Genomic DNA, 25,052 nt, shown 5'->3' with positions numbered 1-25,052 from the left:
TGTTCTTCACCCTCTCACTTTCACCTAGAGGTGTCTTTGGGTCTAAAATGAGTCTCTTGTAAGCAGCATTTCGATGGGTCTTTTTTTTTTATCCATTCTGATACCCTGTGTGTCTTTTTTTTTTTTTTTTTTAAGGATTTTATTTATTTATTTGTGAGAGAGAGAATGAGAGAGAGCACATGAGAGGGGTTAGGGTCAGAGGGAGAAGCAGACTCCCTGCCGAGCAGGGAGCCCGATGCAGGACTCGATCCAGGGACTCCAGGATCTTGACCTGAGCCGAAGGCAGTTGCTTAACCAACTGAGCCACCGAGGCGCCCCACTGTGTGTCTTTTGATTGGAGCATTGAGTCAGTTTACATTCAGAGTAGCTATTGATAGATATGAATTTAGTGCCACCTGTAAAGTTGCTATTCCTGTGGATTGTCTCTGTTCCTTTCTAGTCTTTGTTGCTTTTGGTCTCTCTTGCTCACTCAAAGGGCCCCCTTTAATATTTCTTGCAGAGCCGGTTTAGTGTTCATGAACTCCTTAGTTTTTGCTTGTCTTGGAAACTCTTTATCTCTCCTATTCTGAATGACAACCTTGCTGGATAAAATATTCTTGGCTGCATACTTTTCCCATTTAGTACATTGAATATATCATGCCACTGCTTTCTGGCCTGCCAGATTTCTGTAGATAGGTCTCTGCTAACCTTGTGTGTCTAACCTTGTAGGTTAAGGACCTTTTGTCCCTAACTGCTTTCAGAATTCTCTCTTTATCTTTGTATTTTGCAAGTTTCACTATGATATGTCTTGGTGTTGACCTGTTTTTGTTGATTTTGAGGGGAGTTCTCTGTGCCTCTTGGACTTGCATGCCTGTTTCCTTCCCCAGATTAGGGAAGTTCTCAGCCATAATTTGTTCAAATAAACCTTTGTCCCTTTTTCCTGCTCTTCTTCTGGGACTCCTGTGATACAGATATTATTGTGCTTTGAGGAATCTCTGAGTTTCCTAAGTCTGTATTTGTGATCTAATAGTTTTCTTTCCCTCTTCTTTTCAGTTTCATTATTTTCTGTAATTTTATCTTCTGTATTACCTGTTCGATCCTCTGCTTCTTCCATCCTCATTGTGATTACATCCAGTTGGTTTTGCATCTCAGTTCTAGCATTTTTTATTTCTGCCTACTTGTTTTTAGGTCTTTTATCTCTGCAGCCAGGGTTTCTCTGGTGTTTTCTGTGCTTCTTTCAAACCCTCTTAGTATCCTTATGACTGTTGTTCTAAATTCTTGTTCGGGTATATTGCTTATATCTGTTTTGAGCAAATCCCTGGCTGTTATTTCTTCCTGATCTTTCTTCTAGGGAGAATTCCTCCATCTTGTCATTATGTCTAGGTTTCTGTCTTTTGCATATTATGAAAGCTTGTTATGTTTCCTGCTCCTGAGAATAATACTATATTAAAAAGGGGTCATACACTGCCTAGGGCCTGGCACTTCAGGAGGTGATTCTGGTATATTCTGTGTGTACTCTGCTGTTGTGTTTTGGCAGCTCTGTACCACAGGTTGGTACTCTGTAGAGTTCCTCCTTGCTTGGGGAGTGTTTGGACCTTTAACTGTGTGTGCTTTGATTTGTTTGTTAAGATAAGCCTGATTAAAAAAAAAAAGGGATCCTGATCCAAGAAAAGAGAAAAGGAAAAGGAACAAAAAAACAGACAATAAAAACTATAAGCCTGATTCCAAAGAATAAGAACGAAAGAAGGAAAAAAGAAAAGAAAAAGAAAAAAAAAGAAGCCTGATCCAAAAAATGAGAAGGAAAGAAACCAACAAATGAAAAAAAACTAAACCTGATATCAAAGAAAAAAGAAAAAAAAGAAGTAAAATAAGTAAAAATTAATAATAATAAAAAAGAAAGCCTCATCCTATTTCCACCAGAACTGAAGCTGATGCTTTGGAGCACTCTGATTGGTAGACTTGGCACACACGGAGGCCTGTGTTGGTCTTCTGAGGGAGAGGCCTGCTGGGCCGGCTCATAGTCAGACTTGCCCTTGTAAGGATGCCTTTGGTGGGCGCAGGGAGGTGGGGTTTGGTGTAGGGGACTCAAGCCTCCACTGGAGGCACTGTGTTTCTCTCTGAAGTCCTATGGTGCTGGTGGGCGGTGTGTGCCTGTGTGTGTTTGTGTGTGTGTTTGTGTGTATATATGTGTACACGTGGAAGATGGTGCTACCCTGCCCTCTTGTCCCCCAAAAGGGGTACTCGCAGCTACCATTGTTCAGGAAGTCCTCACAGTATAGTGAACAATCCCCCCTCTTGTGTCCCAGGCTTTCATCAGACCCCTGCCTTCCTGGCATCACAGTTCTCCTGTGTTTTATCTCTGGCAAGGGGCTGGGATTCAAAACTCCAAATCTTAAAGGGCTGGGTAGGGCTCGGACCCTCTGCCTTCCCCCCGGTGGAGAGCCTCCTGGTGCCTTGTTCCGTTCTGTCCCAGAAAAGCAGTTACATGGCTTATGCAAGATGGCTGGAGTCTGTTGTGCACCAGGAAAAGCTGCAGACCAGGTTATCTGTCCTCTGTGTACACGTCTGTCCCTGGCTATTGAACGACTGCTGAGTGGTGCCCGGTGGGCCTTTTCTCCTTGGAGAGGCAATGCATTCCCCTTTCCAAGTGTACTCCAGGAAGGGGAGTGTTCTCTCCTGGTGCAACCCAGGGGATCCCCACACTGAAGCATCTTGTGTGAACCCTGCACAGTGCTCTCTCCCCTGCTCTCTCCTTCTCCCTGACTTGCCTCCACTAAAAGGGCTCCCTCCCCTTCAGGGCACCGTGGCTTTTCTTTCCCCCATTCATGTCTCTGAACTTCGCATCTGTCACGTTCTGTCCCTTCAGTTGTGCAGATTGTTTTCTTAATCCTCAGATCAAAATGATTTGGTTGACCCAGCTGTGTTTGAGCTATGAGGCTAGCTCAGGGTCCCCCTGCTACTCCACCATCTTAATTCCTCCTCTGGAAGATACGTTTTTAAGCAGGAATTGAAACCACAAAGGACTAGTCAAGGAAGATGAATTTTTTTTTTTTTTAAGATTTTATTTAGTTATTTGAGAATGAGAGAGTGAGCAAGAGAGAGCGGGGGAAGGGGCAGAGGGAGAGGGAGAGAGAGAATCTCAAGCAGACACCCTGCTGAGCGGGGAGCCCCATGTGGGGCTGGATCTCATGACCCTGAAATCATGACCTGAGCCAAAATAAAGAGTCAGAGACTTAACTGACTGAGCCACTCAGGCACTCCAAGGAAGATGAATTTTAAACTTATGTAAAATGTGAAAATATTTTCTGTTCTTTCTGTATTTAGTGTACTTTGTTCCGAAATAAAGAGTCAGAGACTTAACTGACTGAGCCACCCAGGCACCCCAAGGAAGATGAATTTTAAACTTACATAAAATGTAAAAATATTTTCTGTTCTTTCTGTATTTAGTGTACTTTGTTCATTTATGTGCAATGATAATTACAGTTTTAACTTGGGAAATAACCCACCAATGGAGTAAATGATGACTTATCCAAATTTTGAGTCCTTTGATAAAATCATCATAACTTGCAGTTGTTATTCTGAACTATAATGATTCATTACTTAAGGAGATGTTAGTCTCTTCCTCAAATAGGTAACTGTTAGCAAAGACCAAGATTAAAAACAATATATTTAAAAAGAATTAAATGTTGATCTGAAAATTATTGTTTATGTTTTTTTTGTGTTTTACCAAGTACTGCTACTTAGAATTATACTCATTTAATTAATCAGAAAGTGTATTTTGAGCCAGTGAAATGCAGGTAAAATTTAGGTGAGAGGTAGAGTATGCATGTTTTGAGCTAAGAATTGTTCCTCAAATCCTGTGTCTTTCTGCTACTGTTATATGCTGTTTTTTGCTATCTTTTTCTGCCCTGATTTTTCTGTCACAATATTCTAGGAGTAACCTGATTTTGTGTGGAAAAAACATTGGGAAGGGCAGGTCAGAGGTGCAGGCTCAGATGAAATGTAACAGATTGCTACTCCCTGCAGGGTTGGGATCTGCTAGCTTGGCTCATAAAGCTAATCATAATAATTAAAGGTGATTTTATTTTACATTTTTAAATATTTATTTATTTATTTATTTGAGAGAGAGCATGCTCCTGTGCATGTGTGTGTGCTGGGGGAGGGGAGAGGGGCAAAGGGAGAGGGAGAGAGAATCTCAAGCAGACTCCCCACTGAGTGTGGAGCCCAATGCAGGGCTCAGTCTCACAACCCTGAGATCATGACCTGAGCCGAAATCAAGAGTCGGGTGTTTAACCGCTTTACTGACTGAGCCACCTAGGCACCTCCCAAAAGTGATTTTATTTTTAAAGTATCTATGCCTGCCCCCCTTACCACCCCTGACCCATAATAACAACTGGAGGAAGAAAACACACTGACTGATGGGACACAGAATAAAGGTTGAGAAGCAGTACACAGTAGTAAAAAGCAGTGATATAATTTCTTTTCTTTTTTAGGAAAATCACCAGCGGGTTAGCATTTTCTTTGACTATGCTAAACGCAGCAAGAACACTGCCTGGTCCTACTTTCTACCAATGTTGAATCGCCAGGATCTCTTTACTGTTCATATGGTAAATTTTGAATTGATCAAATTTCTGATTTGGGGAAGAAACACACTTGGGCTATTTATGATTTAGTAACCTTCCAGTTCCCAGAGGAGCAAAGGCTGTGATGTTAAAATTTCCAATTTTCCTTATTAATGGTTAGTAATGTGGGGATATTGGGAAGACAAAGGAGATGGAGTTGCTTTGATACAGTTAAAGTTTTGTAGAGTATTTGTTGAGTTCATTAGCATAAAAGCCTTTGCTAGATTGCATTCCAAAAGAGCTTTAGATTGTCTGTGACAGGATTAACCACATTTTACTACAGAAATTAAATTTTATTTAGAAGTAGCTGTGGTGCTTAATTTTTATTTTATTTTAGTAATCACTTGTTTTTTAATGTCTTAAACACACTCCTATTTTAAACTTACCCTGAAAGGCTATCTTTGGAAGCCTTAACACTGAACAGTCTTTTATGGAGTATAGAGAAGGTATGAGAGGAGAGTTGAGAGAATAAATCTTTGTACAAGCCTTTTCTATTCCCAGCATGGAGTGGGCTGCAGTGGGGAGCTCCTGAGACTATTCATTTCAGTAGATGTCTTTCAACTTTTCAAATCAAGAACTACTGTTAGTAGTTTTTTTTTTTTTTTTTTTTGAGCATGTCTTCTTTCTTTCTCTCCATATATATCTATATTCATTTATGTATGAGTTTATTCATATATTGTACATATTATAAAATCTTAAGAGAAATCAAGGAGGACTCATGAAATAAACTATATTTTATTTTATTTTTTTTTAAAGATTTTTTATTTATTTATTTGACAGAGAGAGACACACTGAGAGAGGGAACACAAGCAGAGGGAGTGGGAGAGGGAGAAGCAGGCTTCCCGCTGAGCAGGGAGCCTGATGTGGGGCTCAATCCCAGGACCCTGGGATCACGACCTGAGCCGAAGGCAGATGCCCAATGACTGAGCCACCCAGGCGCCCCTGAAATAAACTATATTTTAAAGAATACTTTTTAAAAAACCAATAATACGGGCGCCTGGGTGGCTCAGTCGGTTAAGCGACTGCCTTCAGCTCGGGTCATGATCCCGGGGTCCTGGGATCGAGTCCCGCATCGGGCTCCCTGCTCTGCGGGGAGCCTGCTTCTCCCTCTCCCACTCCCCCTGCTTGTGTTCCCTCTCTCGCTGTGTCTCTCTCTGTCAAATAAATAAATAAAATCTTTAAAAAAAAAAAAAAACAATAATACATTTTCTTCTTTTTAAATTGTAGAGACTTGTTTTTATTGTCTGGATACATGGCTTAAATGACTTCCTAATTTTGATGGTGACTTTCTTTCAGAAAGTACTGGAAGAATATTAAATTGGGTTTGTGTGTGGAGAAGTTAGTGTTTTATACTGCCTGTATTTTTGTGTGTGTGTGTGTATGTATTTCCCAGGTTTATTGAGGTATAATTGACACATTGTAAGGTATTTAAAATGTACATGATGATTTGTTATATGTATTCTTATACTGCCTATTTAATAAAGAATTCATGGTTTTATAGCTTAAAGAAACCTGAGAAATCTTTAGATGAGGAGAAACGGTTTATAGCGAGGAGAGATGGCTATTTAATATGCAGGATGTATTTTATACTAAGATAGAGATTTTTTTTAACATTTTTAAATAAGATTTTATTTATTTATTTGACAGAGAGAGACACAGTGCGAAAGGGAACACAAGCAGGGGGAGTGGGAGAGGGAGAAGCAGGCCTCCTGCTGAGCAGGGAGCCCGATGTGGGGCTCGATTCCAGGACTCTGGGATCATGACCTGAGCCGAAGGCAGATGCCTAACAACTGAGCCACCCAGGCGCCCCACTAAGATAGGGATTTTTAAGCGTGAGGACTCACGGGGATTTGGAATGAATGAAGGCCACAGCTGGCAATTTGTTGTAGACATTGCTCTGAACTCTGGCAAGCAATTTGATGGAAGTCTGCAGATTTTTGAATATCAACATCTACAAATTCATTAAAAATACTTATTATTGTCTCCAAAAAAAAGATTCTTTTGATTTTTGCTGGCCTTATAATGAATCCCAATCTTACTTTTGGAACTCAGAATAATATAAGGAATGTCATGAAATTCTTAAAATATAACTAATTTTGTTTCACCTGAAAGGAGCTTTTTTTTTTTTTTTTTAAAGATTTTATTTATTTATTTGAGACAGAGAGAATGAGAGAGAGAGAGCACATGAGAGGGGGGAGGGTCAGAGGCAGAAGCAGGCTCCCTGCCGAGCAGGGAGCCCGATGCGGGACTCGATCCTGGGATTCCAGGATCATGCATGACCTGAGCCGAAGGCAGTGGCTTAACCAACTGAGCCACCCAGGCGCCCCTGAAAGGAGCTTTTTTTTTTTTAAAGATTTTATTTATTTATTCATGAGAGACAGAGAGAGAGAGAGAGACAGAGGCAGAGGGAGAAGCAGGCTCCCCGCGGAGCAGGGAGCCCGATGCGGGACTCGATCCCAGGACCCTGGGATCATGACCTGAGCCGAAGGCAGACGCTTAACCGACTGAGCCACCCAGGCGTCCCTGAAAGGAGCTTTTTAAAAATACATTTTGACTATATTGCAAGATGTATTTTAAAAAATGAAATAATACAAACTTATTTTGGAGGAGTTGAGGATTGAAAAAAATCACAGCAAAGTGGTTGTGAGTCCTGCTTTTTAAGGTATATGATGTGATTTTAGAATCAACATAATATTCAAATACATTTTTTTTTTCAGGCAGCAAGAATTATTGCGAAGTTAGCAGCTTGGGGGAAAGAACTAATGGAAGGCAGTGACTTAAATTACTATTTCAATTGGATAAAAACTCAGCTGAGTTCACAGGTAAAAGACACTTTTTTTTTTAGTATCTTTGAAAGGAATGTGACACCCATATTAACCTATTAGTGAAATTACAAAAAAAGTTACATTAAAATAATGCCACTTTGAGCTTGATAAGGAAGTCAAACTACTCTTAGGTATGGTAGTATGCTTTACTTTTTCTTTCTTTGACTAGCTTCAACTCAAACCTTTCTGTCTTTGCCACTTGGGATTTTCCATTCATGCTTTTTAGTGGGCAGGGAGTCTCTTCCTTCTGGGTGGCTACCAAGATCACACAGGTGGGAGAACTGAGAGGAGTTGCACGATTCCAGACAGCATACTCATGTAAGGCTTGTAAGAAGGGAAAAGGAACGGTATAGCAGGAGACAGAGTGCAGGCAAGCTTCAGGCTGAGAGACTTCAACTGCAGCTCCCATGCCTTGGGGACCTTGATTCTCCAAGATTTGTGCAGGAAGTTTTGGGTTTGGGGAGAGCTCTTCGTAAGTTTCTAGCAGGATCGTTTATGTCCTTCTGGTCACAGAACGAGGCCAAGCTGTCTGACTCATTACACCAATAAACAAACTGGCTCTGGGTGCTACCAGGGGAGTTTTAAACTACAGACAGCACATTACAGATCATTGGTCAATCCAGTTATTCTGGTCTTGCTCAAGAGTCCATACAAGGCTTCCGGGTGCCCCCGGGTAGGCCTGGAGCTGCTGGGCCCAGCTGCAAGGTAACCATTGCACAATGGCACCTTCCCAGGATTTACTGTGTCACTGTGGGATAGAACATTTGGGCCTAGGGTTAGTGAAGGCAGCTTAATGGTCATCTTGGTTGCTTTCAGACCTCTCTAGCTCTACTTCATGAAGGAAATAGCTTGCTGGTTAAATGATGGGGAAAATGACAGGTTTTCTGTTTTTGTCTTCATGGTTCTCTAGAACAGGCAAAAGATAGGACACTTACGGTGGCTCAGTGGTTCTTTCCTTTCGGCTTCCAGTGACTAATATTAGTGGTAAGGGGGAGACTGGGAATGATCCTTAGGAAAGGAGTGAAATGAAGGTGGGTGGGGAAGGAGTAGTCTGGGGAAGAAAGGGTAGAAGAGAATGAGACTTTGGTGTGGGGATGGCTTACATGAGGAATGGGACCAGTAAAATAATATTGGTAGTTAGTGTGTTGTCAGTGTTAGATTACAAATAAATGTCTATTTGAAATAAATTTTTAGAAAGTTGTAATTCAGATTTCAGTGACATTTTAATAGATTTTAATTTGAGGCATAAGAGAGACACCATGACATTTACTTGGGTTTACTTTTTGTCTTACCATTGCTTGCCTTTTTGGGGAAGTCTCATTGTCTTTTATATTTGGATAGGGATATTTTGGAGTGTATTGAACATAATTAAGTGTTTTTTATATCAGTAGCATAAATTTTTATATATCTGTTTGGCTTAGTTTTTTTTTTTTTTTAAGATTTATTTATTTTAGAGAAAGAGAAAGAGAGAACTTGCGAGCAGGGGGAGCGGCAGAGGGAGAGGGAGAAGGAGAGGAGAAGCAGACTCTCTTTTGAGCGTGGAGCCCAACACGGGGTTCGATCCCACAACCTGAGCTGAAACCAAGAGTTGGACGCGTAACTGACTGAGACACCCAGGCGCCCCTGGCTTAGTTTTTAAAAGTATTTTTACTAGAGCCACAAATTTGCAGATTTTACAGAAATTGTGAGGTATTTAAAAAACATAATATTTAGAACATGAAAAATAGGTGTATGAAGATGAGATTTTAAATTTCTAGGTGTGTATCATTTAGGATCAGAATGCTTAACCTTCCCCTCACCCCTCCTTTTCTTTTTTCTTTTTTGAAATTAGTTCTTCCTTTGAACAAACTTCAGTTTGCTTTAGCATTAGCTTTATGGTAATGGTAGTGAGACTCTATCGTAACTAGATTCATAAAATGAAAATTGGTAGGATAGAATATATACTGTAGTTTGCCACTAACATTTTGGGTTGTTTTCTCACAAGAATAACATTTGTATTGTGCCTTGCAGATGATTTGTTACTTTTGAAATGATTAACTGTGGTTATAACTGTGTCCAAGAATTGGGGGAAATATCTTTATCATCACTAGTGGAAGCAAAATATTCAGTGTCTAGAACAATTTTCATTAGAACTGAGCTCCTTGGTATTAGATAAATGCTTTAAAAGACCTTTTCTTTATCTTTCTGGTGTGTTCTTTTTATCACAAAGTCTTTGGCTTTCTGTAGTTATGATAACGGTGTTTCTGCTTTGTAAGTCCTGCTACAAAGTGACTCTTCAGGGTGCCCAGGCCCCTTCTGGCTTTGCTCCTCAGAGTCTGGTCTCTGCTTCTGCTAGGTTCTGAACTGCACTGTCTCTCTTGCTGTGGGCAGACACTTCTTGCAAAGCTTTCTCTCAGGATCAAATTATAGACTTCTTGTTTAAAGAATGAAACATAGGATTATTTGGGATTTTCTTTGCTACTTTGCTTAAATGTCATGTGATGGTGCTGTATCTGGAAGTTCTCTTTCTCTATTGTTAGTGTTTTCTCCCTCATAAAAGGACCACAACTTCATAATTTTAATAGAAATAAACTTTCAGAAGTCCAAATTAGTTGCAAGTTTGGATATTTTGTTGACTTTATATAAGTGACATTTAGGAGCTTTTTCCTTTTTGGTAGTTTAAGCACTGTATATGGGTTGCGGGGGGCCTCATGCCTGGCACTTAGTAGATAATAAAAAAAATTAGTTTGAATAAAATGAAATAAAAATTTCCTTTCAGAAATTCATTACTACTTTTCTCTTGCACATTCAACCTTTGACTTTCTACCTTAACTTTTTTTAGTCATTTCTATGTCATTTAGACATTATATAACATGTGAAATTCTGATTGTCATTATAACTTGCTAGCATTGCTGTCAATAATCTAATTTTAAGTTCTGTGTAGAATCTTCCCATTACTAGGCACCTATTTTGAAAGCTTTGCCACAGAATATAATGTAGATAGTTCAGCTTAAGATAGTCATCTTACTTGAAAAACAATTCAGTAAGTAAATTCTGAGACTTGGAGATTTGCACCAGCATCATTTATGAAATTTAGCTGGAGCTTAGTATTCAGTTTATTATTGTTCCATTTTTAATTAAGTTATCTGAAAAAGTGTAATATTTAGAATATTTTGTGTCATCCCCATGCTTTTTATTAGTTGATGATACTCCATTAAGTAGGATTAGGAAAAAAATTTATAAAATTGGCTTAGCTCCCTTTCATTAGCTGATAAATTAGGATAAAAATTAAAAACAAAACTAAGTAATAAGTTATTTATTTTGTAATAGAAACTGCGTGGTAGCGGTGTCGCTGTTGAAACAGGAACAGTCTCTTCAAGTGATGTAAGTATATTCCTTCTTAATTCACTGGCCTCCTAACACCATGAATATAATTTATTTTGAGTCATTTAAAATTTTAAAGATGTTTACTAGTTCCCCAAATGTAAATCCATATTAATCTTCAGTTAGGTTAAATAGCATTGTAAAAACTATATATTTATGTATATATAAATATTTATGGTCTATTGGTAGATAGGAGACTTGCTCTTCCCTGTTGCTCTTCTTTTCAGGTCCTTTATCTTAGACCTGAGAATCAAGGCAAGAGTCTGAATTCAGATGTACAGCTGGAGTGAATAATCACGAAGTTACTCTCTTTCAGGCTTCAGTTATATGATAACCTATGCAAGACCTGTTTAACAGATACGTGAATAGTGTGTCAAGGAGTTGAAAACAGTTCAGGTACCTGATGGCATTAAAACTCATTACTTGCATTGTGTTGCTCAAGGCTTTACGTGGGGCTGTATGCTGGCCAGAACCTCCACCTGCCCGTTTTTTTTTGGCCATACTCTCCCCACATTTTTTAGAGCCAGAAGGGTAAAGGTTAAAATTAATCACGTCTCCCCAAGTTCCCTTCTTGGTTGGACTTATCTTCCCCATTTGGGAACAGTTTATCTTTGTTATATTCTGAATACTTCAAGAACTGGCAGTAAGTTTGGACAAGAAAGGGTTGGCGTGCTCGCTTCGGCAGCACATATACTAAAATTGGACAAGTAAGGGTTGGTATGATTAGAGCCAATTGAGAATAAGATAGGGAAAAAGAAAGTTAGAAATGTAGGTGAGGTGCATCTATCTTCATTAGTGGGAAATATCTCTGGGAAACTGGAAGGCATCTTCAGAGGGCAGTGTCTACCACCTGCCAGTAGTAGACCTAAATGAAGCTGTGTAGGAGTCATGTAATATCCGTATTAATTACCAGTACTTCCATAATCAGCTTGGAATATATCTGTTTGTGTGCTCTGAGACTGTAGATGGCAGCAGCACCCATTTTCACAGCCAAGAGCAAGGCTTCTTTTGGGGCAGGGGTTGAAGGATTTGACAAATAGTGTGTTAGGTCAGAATATGGCTATTAACCTTCCGAAGAGGAACCAGAACAAGGTGCAGAACTAGAAGAGCGATCTTGGGGTCAGAGTGGGGTAAGGCGGTGATAGGTTGGAAGTCTAGATATTCAGTCATAAGCACGTGTTTAAGTTGAGAATCTTTATTTTTGTGACTTGAATTTTTACGGGTTTGAAATTTTGAAAAATTATTTAATTCATGTATTAGACTTATTGATAAATTTTTAAAAAGGTATTTTCAGAATTATATATCTTATAAACTTATTTGAGTGATTGTTAATGTGTTTGTAAGTTAATAAAGCTTACATAATGAGTTGCAAGCTCTGGTGACATGACGTTCTTATCTTGTTCTTTTCTGTTCAGTGTATTGGAAAAACAAAACTAACTAATTGAATTGGCAGTACATTAGTCAGAGTGGTTTACTTGGTAGACTCCTACACATACCTCCCAAACAGAATTAGCATCAGAGGTAATTGTGAGTAAGGAAAAGATGGCCTTTGATTTTTGACCTTCCCTCTCATACCCTTCAAACTTAAACATACTTGCTGTCTCTTCCTGAAGGTTCTTACTTTTTCTACTGGCTATCAACTTGGAATGCAGACTTTAATAAGTTGAGCATAAGGTGGTAGCTTCTCTGATATGATTTAAGAGGGGAATCTGAATTGGTAACTAATACTTATTGAGCTCTTACTATGTGCCCAGCACTTCTTTCTTCAGTTTACATTTACATCTCCTTGAATATTCACACTCCCTCTTTGACTTAGGTCTTACTTACTGTAAGCCACATTGTATAGATGTGAGCAGTGAGGCTGCACAGAATTGCAACACCAGTTTGCCTAAAGTCATTCAGGTAATGAGTGGCAAAAACCCCAAAGAAAGGAATTGCTTGCCAAGAGAATTCCTTTTGAGGCAACTTAATGCAGTTGGGTCTTTTTTTTTTTTTTAAAGATTTTATTTATTTGACAGAGAGAGACAAAGTGAGAGAGGGAACACAAGCAGGGGGAGTGAGAGAGAGAGAAGCAGGCTTCCCACTGAGCAGGGAGCCCGATGCGGGGCTCGATCCCAGGACTCCGGGATCATGACCTGAGCCGAAGGCAGACGCTTAACGACTGAGCCACCCAGGTGTCCCTGCAGTTGGGTCTTTAGGCATTCCCCAAGTCGCAGAGCCTGCTCAGCCTTGTACAGATATTGGTATTACATCTTAAAGTCCCTTTAGGTTTTCCCAGAGCATGGAAAAGCAGTTTGGGAAATTGCATTACACAATATTGCCGCTTGATGTCAGTAGAAAACACACAAGTTTTATACCGCAAAATGTGAATTAAGAATGATTCAACAGTCTTTAAAATGGTCACAGAAGCATCATTGTAAGTTATGAGTGGATCATTACAAACATTTTTATTTAAATGTCCTTACATAAGTAGACTTTCCTTAACATGCATTCTGTTGTCTTTGCCTGAAGATGAAAATAATACATGACACCAAATCTAATGCACTTACCATAAACTGTTCAGTTCTTTACTGGGTCTCGAATGTGAGTACTCAAGTCTTCTGTTCTGAGGAAGCTGCACAGCTGTGGACATTGATTAGTGCTGATGCCCTGATAAAAAGGTGAATACTGTGATCTCTCACAGGCTTTGCAGGATTTAGAAAGAATCTGGGAATTTCTTGTTTGTTTGTTTTCTTTTTCTTCTGTCCAGCTTCACTTATACTTGTATAGGAGGGAGCAAGGTGACTCCCCATCTGACTATGTCTTGATCTCTGGCTATTTTGTTGCTGATCCAGTTTGGCATTAGTTACTGCAAGATAAACATTGTTTCATTGATAGTAAGTAACTTGATGAAGTTGCTGGGTTCTCCTTATTATTTCATCTTGTCTTTTAATGTTCTGGAGCAGTTCTGTCCATCAGAACTTCCCATGATGTTGGAACTGTCCATTATGGTAGCCCCTTGTGGCTATTAAGGACTTGGAAAGGTGGTAAATGCAAGTGAGGAAATAAATTTTCAATTTTATTTAGTTTTTAAAATTTTTAAGTTTTTTAAAATCAAAATATATGTCACACACCATAAAATCCATCCATTTGCAGTTCAGTAGGTTTTAGTATATTTACAGAGTTGTACAGCCATTACCACATCTAGTTTTATAACATTTTTAACACCTCAGAAAGAAAACCCTGTACACATTAACAGTCCTTCCTCATTCCTACTCCCCACTCCCAACCTCTGGCAACCATTTATCTACTGTCTCTCTTTCTGTCTCTTCTGGCCATTTCATAAAAATAAAGCACATAGCATGTGGCTAGTTGTCTATAACTGGCTTCTTTCACTTAGCATAATGTTTTTAAGATTCATGCATGTTTTAGCACATAGTAACAGCATTTTAGAATGAGAGAAATGAAACTTAAATTGTTTTCTGTGGCAGTTCTAATATCCTTGTTAATATGAAGATAGTTTTACTGTTTTGGCTTTGTTTTTAATTTAATGCTGTGCTGATGTGGCACTTTTCAGTCTTCCAGAAGAGGTAGAAAAAAAAAGAAGAGGTAGAGTATTTTAATGATTTAATTCTTTTCCACTTGGTTGTTAAGTGCACCCAAAAGTGCTGCCCAAGTAGCAGAAATAAGTGGCTGTGTCAGGAATTCATACAGTTCAGGCCTGTTATTTAACTGTAGTCTTCTCTGGCTGGTGAACTGTGAAGTCTGTGAGGACTCAAAGGAATTCACAATCAGTTATGTGACTGTGTAAGTTTCAAGAGTATTGTTACTTACTTAAAGCAATTCTTGGAGGATTTTCATTATTTAATTGCCTTTTATCTTCTTGCCACAAAATTAATACATTTTAAACATTGGGGATCATTAAAATACATGCACGGAATGAACATTAAGGAGGGAAGATAAGAATCTGTGAGTTTTGTTTTTCTGATCAGATTTTTGGAAGGACTGTCTGGAAGTATATTCTGGCAATACAAAAGAAAGTAAAGTGATAAGGTATTTCAGTATAAGATTTTCTTTTACAAATCATTGTCAAAGCATAGCACTGATAATAATAATAATAAGTAATCTAATATGGTACATTAGATGTGTTCTTGGAAGTTGTATATAAAGCAATAATTTATAAAGTAAATAATATTTTCTCAAGTTCACAATTTTTCTATATAGTAAAGAATCTCATTACATGACTGAGCCAATTAGGTTGAAAGCAATGCTTTAAGAAGAGTTAGAAATTTGTAAATTAATAATGAAATTACGGGTTTTTTTGGTAAAAGTCTAAGACTAAATTATCTTAATTTAGGCATTAATTTAATCTTGGTATTTTATGAGTATTGACTAGACGATCTCTTTGAGTAAGCCAAACTTCAAGAGAATTCTTGAGCTTATATATATTTTAGTTCCTGCATATGAGGTAATACACCTTATGGTTGTTTTGTGCTTTGTAGAACTGATTTGAGTTCAGATTTGAGGAGGTTTTTTCCCTTTAATTTGTTAGGGCTGGTATTTCCCTTTATTGATGATAGAACAGTTGAAGATTTTAATTGATTTGCCAAAGATAATTTGGCAAAACTCCTGATAGGCAGAGCCTCTCCTCTTTTCCCTTCCTTCCTTTGTCTTTTTTCTTTTTCTTTTCTTTATTGTTTTTTTAATTTTTTTAATTTAGTTTAATTTTTTATGTTCATTAGCCACTGTATAGTGTTTTTTTTTTCTTTTTTTATTATGTCTTAACCCACACAAAGTAAAATGCACAGATTTTAAATGTTCAGCTAAATAAATTTATATATCCTGTGTCCTCCTGCTCAATACCTTCCTTTGGCTAAACTCTCAGCAAGTTTATTGTTTTCATGGTATCTGTTACTAGTGATTAGTTTTGCCTACTCTTGAGCTCCATTGTAGTGGAATCATATATATGAACTCTTACGTGTCTGAATTCTCTTGCCAGTATTGTGCCAGTGAGATTCATTCATGTTGCATTTAACAGAAATTCATTCTTTTTATTGCCATGTAGTAATCCATTGAACGAATATTTTCTATTATCTTATTAATGGATATTTTGGGTTACTTCTAGTTTTTGGCTATTGTGAATAAGCTTGCTATGAGCATTCTTGTACCTGGCTTTTGTAGATGTGATCACTGTAATCACTTACGTCTGGAGCACTTAATTCTAGAATGGAGTTGCTGCGTTGTAAGGTATATGTAAATTTAGTAGATACTGCAAATCAGTGTTCTAAATCAATTTATGTGTCCCTCAACAAAATGTGAGAATTCCAGTTGTTTCAGTCCTTACTGACACTTAAATTTGTCTTGTGTTATTTTTTATGTCTTGTGTTATTTTTTAAAGCGAATGTCTGTTATAGAATTAAAAATGACATACATATATGCATACACTCACTTTTTAGTTCTACAAGAAAAGATTCATATAATTGTCATGAAACAAATACTTTGGGGTCTATTCAAATCAGCAGTCCTCCATTTCATGTAAAACTGGCTTCTGGAATCTATTTTTTTAGTCACTTATGTGTTTGAAAAGTTTGACTTGGTGCTTCACCAATTCCACTGTACTGTGCATTTTTACTGTCTGGGGGAGCGGTGCTTTTTACTGCAATGCAGACATGTTATTTCAAGTGCGCACGATTCCAAAATTTTAGTGAATATTATTTTTGCTCTTTCTCATTTAGTTTGTACTTAAACCCCAGCATTATGAGGAGAATATTGAAAATATGTCTATAAATGTTTTTATAACAGTTTTACTTTGGTACAGTATCACTAGTTTTTATCTTTATCTTTTGCCTGCTTGTTTTCTAATCCCTTAGTTCTTGAATTACTTTGTAATTCTGCAGAATATAGATTTCTGAGATCATATTTGCCACGAAGGTAAATTTTACCAGTTGCTATTTTCCCTATGGTCTGATTATTCCACCATAACATAACGAGAGTTTGCATTTCAGCAACACTGGAAAATTTCTTTTAAATGTGTTGAGAAGTAAAAATAGTTTAGCAGTGAGGTTTGCTGCAGTGAGAGGGCATGTTGTGGCCAATTCTCAGCCCAGGATGTCTGGTGCAGCACAGACAACTGTAGTTCAACCACGAAGAGAGTGGATTCCTAGGGCCAATCCAAGATTAACTCACTATTTTAATTTCAACAAATTATATCTCCTTTTTAAGACTCATCTGAAAAATTGGGTATCATAATATTTCCCTTTTATTTTTAATTTTAATTTTTTAAAAGTGCTTTGAAAAATATGTGTTAGTAAATTATTTTTATAAAACATTTTTAATTTCTTTTTTGACAGTTTTTTGATTAGTTGTGAAGGTTAGAAGATAACATTTTGATTCCTGAAAAAACAAAACCTTTACCTTAAGGAAGAACTCTGGTTGGATGACATTTAAACAAATAGTATTTAGGAAACAATGCATTGAGTATCTAAAATATCTTTATTGTATGTATGTATTTTGTTGTTGTTATTAAGTCAGTCCAAATACAGGTGATTTTTTGTTAATGGAGAAGTGAATTGCTTAAGCAATTTATTTATTATTTATTTATTTATTTATTTATTTATTTATTTATTTATTTATAAAAAAGATTTTATTTATTTCACAGAGAGAGAGGGAGAGCACGAGTACGGGGGTGGGGAGTTGGGAGGAGCAGAGAGAGAGGGAGAAGCAGACTCCCTGCTGAGCAGGGAACCTGATGCAGGGCTCTACCCCAGGATCTCAGGATCATGACCTGAGCCGAAGGCAGTTGCTCAACCGACTGAGCCACCCAGGGACCCCTACTTTAGTAATTTAAATGAAAATTATCATCTGGTGTAAGTGAGCTCTTTTAACATAAATATTTTCTAGTAAAATAGGATGATATAAGTAAGGTACAGCCAGAATTGACTAGCAATTTATATTAGTTTTCAAATTGAGATTAATTAAAAGAAAATACTAGACAATCAGATAAGATCCATACTACCAAACAGATTTAATTTTGGCTCCTAAAAGAAATAGGATAATGGTGCTATGTTGTATATATTTCTGCAGTATGGATTGTTATTAGGATAAAGATTTTGGCCAAACTTTTAATTATGGAACCGTATCTGTTAGAGCCCCATTCATTTGGAATTTGTGTAAGATAAGAAGTTTGTCTTTATTTTGTTTGTTCATTCAATCAAGAAATATGTATTGAGTACTAACCAGGTACAGTTCATGGTGGTGAAAGCGTAGCACTGAACGGGATGGGCAGGACTCCTGCCTACATAGGGCTTCGTCTAAGGGAGGACAGCATTAGACAAGTAATTACACGCTGTGATTATTTTAGTACCCTTCTGGCAATGCTTGTAAGAGAGAAGCACAGGTTCTTTTAGAGTGTGCAGTGAGGGGTCTCATCTGGGGTCAGTTTGCTTAGGCTTCCTGAGGAAGCGGAGGGATGAGGACTGTGCCTGCATTGGAGGGAAGTGTGTGGAGAACCTGGGCGGACAAGGGAGAGACAGTGGTGCTGTAGGGGTGCAGGCGTAGGGAGAATGGGGAGGTAAGGCAGGCCGGCCCAGGTTATTCAGGGCCTTAGCTATCACATAGGGTTTTAGGACTTTTCCTCGGCAGGGGGAAGCCATTGAAGAATATTAAGATAGGGAGTCCCATGGCATAGGGCAGCCCCGGGAAGGAGGGCCGCATTTGTCAGTGCATGGCGCCGGATCTGCCATCCTGCAGCGTTAACGCTGTTCCCCTTGATTGCTGTATGGCTTACTTTTTTCCTTTCCTGGCATTCTGTCACTTGTCTCCTCAGCAGTGAGTCCCTCTCCAGGGAGCCTACTTAAACGAGCACCCATGTCTCCCTCTCTGCATTTCCTATTTCCCTTTCTTAATGGCATTTTTGTTGTATTGAACTTGTAACTCCAGTACGCTCTGTAATTTAGCTGTTTTTGTGTGCTTTTCCTCTTTCTCCATTAGACTGTAAGCTCCCTGATGGAAGGGATTGAGGTCTGTTTGTTCATGGTTGTGTGTCCAGTGCAAGAACAGCGTCTTACACATAGCAGTCACTCAGTAAACATTTGTTGAATGAATATTGAATACAGACTTGTAGAACCTTTCTGGGACCAGTTGAGAACTTAAAATGATGGAGGCCTTATGTCCCTTACTAGTTTCTGACAGTCCAGGCAGTCTGGAGTTGTAGTTGTCAAACAGTGTACTAGAACTGGAGGGGCAAATGGGCTTCTTCATCTTTGGTTGGATTCTAGCTACAGATATATTTGAAAATAAAGTGAAGTCCCTTCTGCATACCAGATAATATAAGCAACCCAATAAATGTTGAATGGAGTATAAGATTTCTTAAATGGAAAAAGAAAATTGCAAATGAAAGTTACAGTATAATCTTATTTGTATTTTTTTAAAAAAGATATACATATAACGTATAGAATCTGCAGTTTCCACAGATCTACTAATAGCGATTGTATCTTAGCAGTGGTACTGAGGGGTGATAAGGAGGTTTTATTTTATGCCATTCTATATTGATTGGCTATTTTTTAAAAAGATTTTTATTTTTACTTATTTTAAAATATTTATTTATTAGAGAGAGAAAGCGGGAGGAGGGGCAGAGGGAGAGGGAGAGAAAATCTCAAGCAGACTCCCTGCTGAGCGCGGAGCCTGACATGGGGCTTGATCTCACAACCCTGAGATCATGACCTGAGCCGAAAGCAAGAGTCAGATGCTTAACTGACTGTGCCACCCAGGTGCCCGTTGATTGGATATTTTATCATAAATACGTACAAAGAATTTCATGTAAAATTAAGGTCAATAAACGTCATGTATACAAATATTAATGAAGTTCCATACTACTTGTCAAGTCTAGGACCCAGAAGCTGGATCATATAGGCAATGTCCTTCAGAGTTCTGAGCATAGGAGTCAGGGAGAGGTCAGCTGGAAAAGGTGAGGCTCCGGTATACAGCTTCAAGGGAAGGCACAGAGATGTTCTTCCTTATTTTATTCTTTCTTGTGACATTTCTGTTTGGAAGGAGCAATGTTTGATTACCTCAAATACTACTTCATCAGTTTGTCAGTTTTTGATATTGTCATGTAAGATAGACTATTTCTCTGTCAGTCTCTTCTTGTTCAGTTTGTCTTAGAAATCTTGTGAGATTTCAGGATTTTCTATTAGCAATTACAGCTATTTCAAGAATAATTTCCTATTTCAAGAATAGGACATTCTAGCAAAAAGAGAAATATTTACAGCAGGAAAAGATCAAGATTGTGTTTACATTGAACAGTGTGGAGGATAGTAGTACATTTTTATATTATTCTCATGGAAGTGGAAATGAGCTTAAGGGAAAGGATAAGGGGGCTTCTATATTTTGTCTTTTTTTTTTTTAAATAGTATCTTATTAGGCAGAAAACAAAAATCACTTCACTTGGACAAAATATATCTTAAAACTTTAGGTTTTACTTTTTTCCTCATAAAGCCAAATGGCATGATAAAAAAAATCCAAGTGGAGCAAATAAATAAATAAAATCTTAAAAAAAAAAAATCCAAGTGGAATGAATATTTATTCATTTAGCAAACAAACATTTTTAAAGTCCTGGGTTGTTGTTTTTTTTTTTTTCTTTTTTCAGGGACTATGCGCAAATAGTCCTGAGCATCTGACTCTTGCTTTCGGCTCAGGTCATGATCTCAGGGTTGTGAGATCAAGCCCCATGTCAGGCTCCGCGCTCAGCAGGGAGTCTGCTTGAGATTTTCTCTCCCTCTCCCTCTGCCCCTCCTCCCGCTTTCTCTCTCTAATAAATAAATATTTTAAAATAAGTAAAAATAACATACTTTTCTTTTTTCAGGGACTATGCTCAAATGCTGAGATTAAGAAAGACTCCTCTTTTGCTCTCTGGTCGAATGGGGATGACTGAGACACAAACACACACACACACACACACACACAAAGGGATTTACAAATAGAGATTTATATGTGGCACATGGAAATGATTAATTCCATTTGGGGAAATCAGAATACAGTAGTAGTTGCAGCAGCAAACATTTCTTGACTATTGTATGACAGGTACCTTTAAAACTCTTTCATACATTAACTGATGAAATTATACCGACATTCCATGGGATTTGTCCTGTTATCCCCATTTTATAGATAGGAAGCTCATTCAAGGTCACATAGTTTGTAAGTGCCTGAGTGTGGCAGGCTGGTTCCAGAACCTTTGTTCCTAATGGTTATATACTATGTACTACTATACTACTACCATACTATATACAGCTGCCTTTCTTTCATGGTGGAGGAGTTAACAATTGATCTAACAATTTACCTAACAATTGATCTAGGTTAACCTGGCAGCAGGTGAGTCAATTCAGATGGCAAAGAGAATCAGGGGAGAGCTGTTCAGTTAGTAGTTGGAGGTACAGGTCTGGTTCTCAGGTGAAAGTAACTGTTGGAACTGGCATTTTAAAGTCAGTGGTGATCCTAGAATTTGCCATACTAATGGCGTGATAAGATACAAAAGAGGTAAAAGTTTGGTGATAATTCCTTCAAGAAACCTTCATGTATTGGGAGGAAGAAAGATGCAGAGATTGGTACAGGGCTTAGGGTCAGCTTTAAGGTGGGAAAGGATTGAATATATATAGAGGCTGTGGAGAGGAAGCCTATCAAACAGAGACTGCGGATGTAGAGAGGGGTCTGGTAGACGGTACATCATGCGGGAGGAATGGGATGTAGACTTTGCTGGAGCTGAGGGTTGTGGACGGGAATAAGTCTGCTGGTCTCCTAGGTGAGAGAGAGGCAAGAATGGCTACAAGCGTAGATCAGTTTTGGGTGGGGGGGTGAGATGTTTGCAGCTGGCCAATCTCTGACTAGTGGTATGTATATTTTCTCATACTGCTGAGAGTGAGGGAAGAGAGTAGGACAGGAGGGTAGTGGTGAGTGTGGGTGACTGGGGAATGGCAGAGAGGACAGACCAGAGTTGCTTGATGGCTTTGCAGGATTGTATGATTTTCTCCAGCAGTACTGAATTACCCTTCTCTGGGAGTAGAGATGGTGACTTGTTGGCTTGATTGAAGACTGTGTATTTAGAAAAAAAATTGTTGAGTAATTTCACATATGAGAGTAATAGGACACATGTGAGTGAAAGATAATAAAGTGATATAATTTACTTTGTTTAATTGAAGGCAGTAATTCAATCATTTGCCAGTGTTGCTGTCACTATATACTTTGAAAGTGATTTCTGGAATGGTGTTTGGGACTGCTTCATTATGTATTGTATAATAGGTGCAAGTGCAATTTTAGAACCAGGATCTTTAATAAGCACATTTATAATGTGAATCCAGAAGCTCTATGACCGTGAAGAATCCATATTTGGAATGTATCCAGTATTTCAACATAGTATAGTAAAATGGACACAGAAAAGAAAGGCTTCCAGTGAACCAAGACATTTTTGCGTTGAGAGGAAATTGATGATAAATGGAAGAGGAGAGAGTGCCCTAGGTTGCATTTTTATTCATTATATGTAGAAATCTTGCTTAAGCTTTCTCTCTAAACAAGAAAAATGGAATTCATCTTTCACAAAGGATTGCTACCTGCTGACTTAATTGGAAAAAATAACATACTTTTTTTTTCCATTATGGAAGATTGTTTTAGAGCTGAAAATTCACTTTTTTCTTTTTTCCTTTGGTCATTTCTGCTAATGTTTTGAGTTTCCAGGCAAATTTTATTACTGGATACATAGCGCTTTTGGGAAACTATGTTTACTACTTTCTAGGTAAAATCTAAGATAACCTTTTCTTGATAACTTTTGATAATTCCACCAAATGTACTTATATCATTGTGTTTTTGTAGTTGAAAGCCTAGAATTTCCTTGAAGTGTTAGGTTTTAACGAACTTTGAGTTAAAACACAGAGCCTAGTAGCATCGTATATATTAGGTGTTGTGAATTTTTATAACATTCTTGATTCTCTCTCTCTTTCTTTCTTTCCTTCTTTTTATTTTATTTTATTTTTTAATTTAATTTTATTTTATTTTATTAGCATGTTCTTTAAGGCTAGAGTCTGAAAATCCCTCTTGTCTCTCTGTTCTTATATATCTTAGGCTCATGGTAAATATTTAGAGAAGAGCCCAGGTTAGGTGTTGCTATTAGCTTTGCTAAAATGGAGGTGCCTGCATTATTCCTGGGGATATTATTCCTGTTTATTTCAGGTTCCAGATTTAACCACAGTTTCCCTAGAACGGTACTATTGAACTGATAGTTGTTAAAAATTATAGAGCAAAGGTCTTTTTCAAATGTTTAATTAGACTTCTTGTACACTATATATATATATATATATATTTATGTACACATTTCTAAATTCCCATTTATTGAATTTCTACAAAATGGCTAGCTGTATGCTAAATGAATTACTTTACTTAATCCTAACAGTACCCCTTTGGGATGCTTGGAGGCGTCATCCATCTTAAGGACAAAGAAATTGAGTATTGGAAAGGTTCAGTGACTCACCTCAGACCATTTAAATATAGGCTCGTCTCAAAGCATACAGTTTTATCTTTTTAATTTTATTGTCATTCTTTGATATTTCTGCAGTTATGAAGAGCAGTATTATCTCTGTAGTGCCTGTCTTCAGGACTAAATGAAACATTGCAAGATAACATTTATCAAGGCATTATCAAAGATATAGTTACTTTGTTCCTTGATTTCCCTGTGTGTTAAGTAGTCTTCAACTATGTAGGTTTAATTTGGCAGAGAAAATCAACTGCATTTCTAAAAGGTAGAGAGAAAAATAAAAATGGAGATTGATTTTGAAAAAATAGTAGGGACTTTTGGATGTTCTGATGATAAGAAACTCAGTAAAAAAATCCAGACTTTTTGTATGTGCATGATCTCATGTCTTTAAATGCTTTACAGTTTTAAAACCTTGTACTTCTTCTTGCATAGAGTTCTCAGTATGTGCAGTGTGTTGCTGGGTGTCTGCAGCTGATGCTTCGGGTCAATGAGTACCGCTTTGCCTGGGTAGAAGCAGATGGGGTAAACTGGTGAGTGCCCTTTTGCTTTTAATGTAGAATAACATTTGAAAGCATCTCTCCTTGACATTTTCAAAGAAATTAATACATTTAATCATCTAAAAGAAATTTTTTTTTTCATGTCTAGATTATGCTAACCTTCATGGAAATCAGTAACTACTAAATGGAATGTTTCTCCTCTCCCTCACTTGGCCTGTGCTACTTAAGAGGTTAAGAACTCCGAAAAGCCTAATACTTGATAGAACAAATTTTAGGTATTCAGAATAGAAGAACAATTATAAAAGTATCTTGTGGTAAATGTAGACAAAAATCAACAGGAAAAGATCTTTTTTTTTTTATTATGTTACGTTAATCACCATATATTACATCATTAGTTTTTGATGTAGTGTTCCATGATTCATTGTTTGCGTATAACACCCAGTGCTCCATGCAGAACATGCCCTCTTTAATACCCATCACCAGGCTAACCCATCCCCCAACCCCCGTCCCCTCTAGAACCCTCAGTTTGTTTCTCTGAGTCCATAGTCTCATGGTTCGTCTCCCCCTCCGATTCCCCCCCTTCATTTTTCCCTTCCTGCTATCTTCTTTTTTTTTTTTAACCTATAATGCATTACTTGTTTCAGAGGTACAGGTCTGTGATTCATCAGTCTTACACAATTCACAGCGCTCACCATAGCACATACCGTCCCCAATGTCTATCACTCAGCCACCCCATCCCTCCCACCCCTGCACCACTCCAGCAACCCTCAGTTTCTTTCCTGAGATTAAGAATTCCTCATATCAGTGAGGTCATATGATACATGTCTTTCTCTGATTGACTTATTTTGCTCAGCATAATACCCTCCAGTTCCATCCACGTTGTTGCAAATGGCAAGATTTCATTCCTTTTGATGGCTGCATAATATTCCATTGTATATATATACCACATCTTCTTTATCCATTCATCTGTTGATGGACATCTTGGCTCTTTCCACAGTTTGGCTATTGTGGACATTGCTGCTATAAACATCGGGGTGCAGGTGCCCCTTCAGATCACTACATTTGTATCTTTGGGGTAAATACCCAGTAGTGCAATTGCTGGGTCATAGGGTAGCTCTATTTTCAACTTTTTCAGGAACCTCCATACAGTTTTCCAGAGTGGCTGCACCAGCTTGCATTCCCACCAACAGTGTAGGAGGGTTCCCCTTTCTCCGCATCCCCGCCAACATCTGTTGTTTCCTGACTTGTTAATTTTCGCCATTCTGCATGG

At 38.0% G+C, this 25,052-nt stretch overlaps 1 protein-coding gene across 2 annotated transcripts in view; it reads left to right on the top strand.

The window, feature by feature from the left end:
- Window positions 1-25,052, top strand: part of ATP6V1H (ATPase H+ transporting V1 subunit H) — a 138,256-nt gene that overhangs the window by 21,934 nt on the left and 91,270 nt on the right. For both annotated transcript variants that reach the window (XM_035011152.1, XM_035011151.1), the window contains exons 5-8: window positions 4,473-4,586; window positions 7,319-7,423; window positions 10,736-10,789; window positions 23,718-23,815. In XM_035011152.1, the coding sequence (XP_034867043.1) occupies window positions 4,473-4,586; window positions 7,319-7,423; window positions 10,736-10,789; window positions 23,718-23,815 (371 nt within the window). The remainder of the gene's footprint in view (window positions 1-4,472; window positions 4,587-7,318; window positions 7,424-10,735; window positions 10,790-23,717; window positions 23,816-25,052) is intronic.

The sequence above is a fragment of the Mirounga leonina genome, unplaced genomic scaffold, assembly GCF_011800145.1.
Source record: "Mirounga leonina isolate KUSES-001 unplaced genomic scaffold, KU_Mleo_1.0 Mir_165, whole genome shotgun sequence".
Lineage (NCBI taxonomy): Eukaryota > Metazoa > Chordata > Mammalia > Carnivora > Phocidae > Mirounga > Mirounga leonina.
Note: the sequence above shows the minus strand (reverse complement) of the source record. Positions and strands in the feature narration are given on the sequence as shown.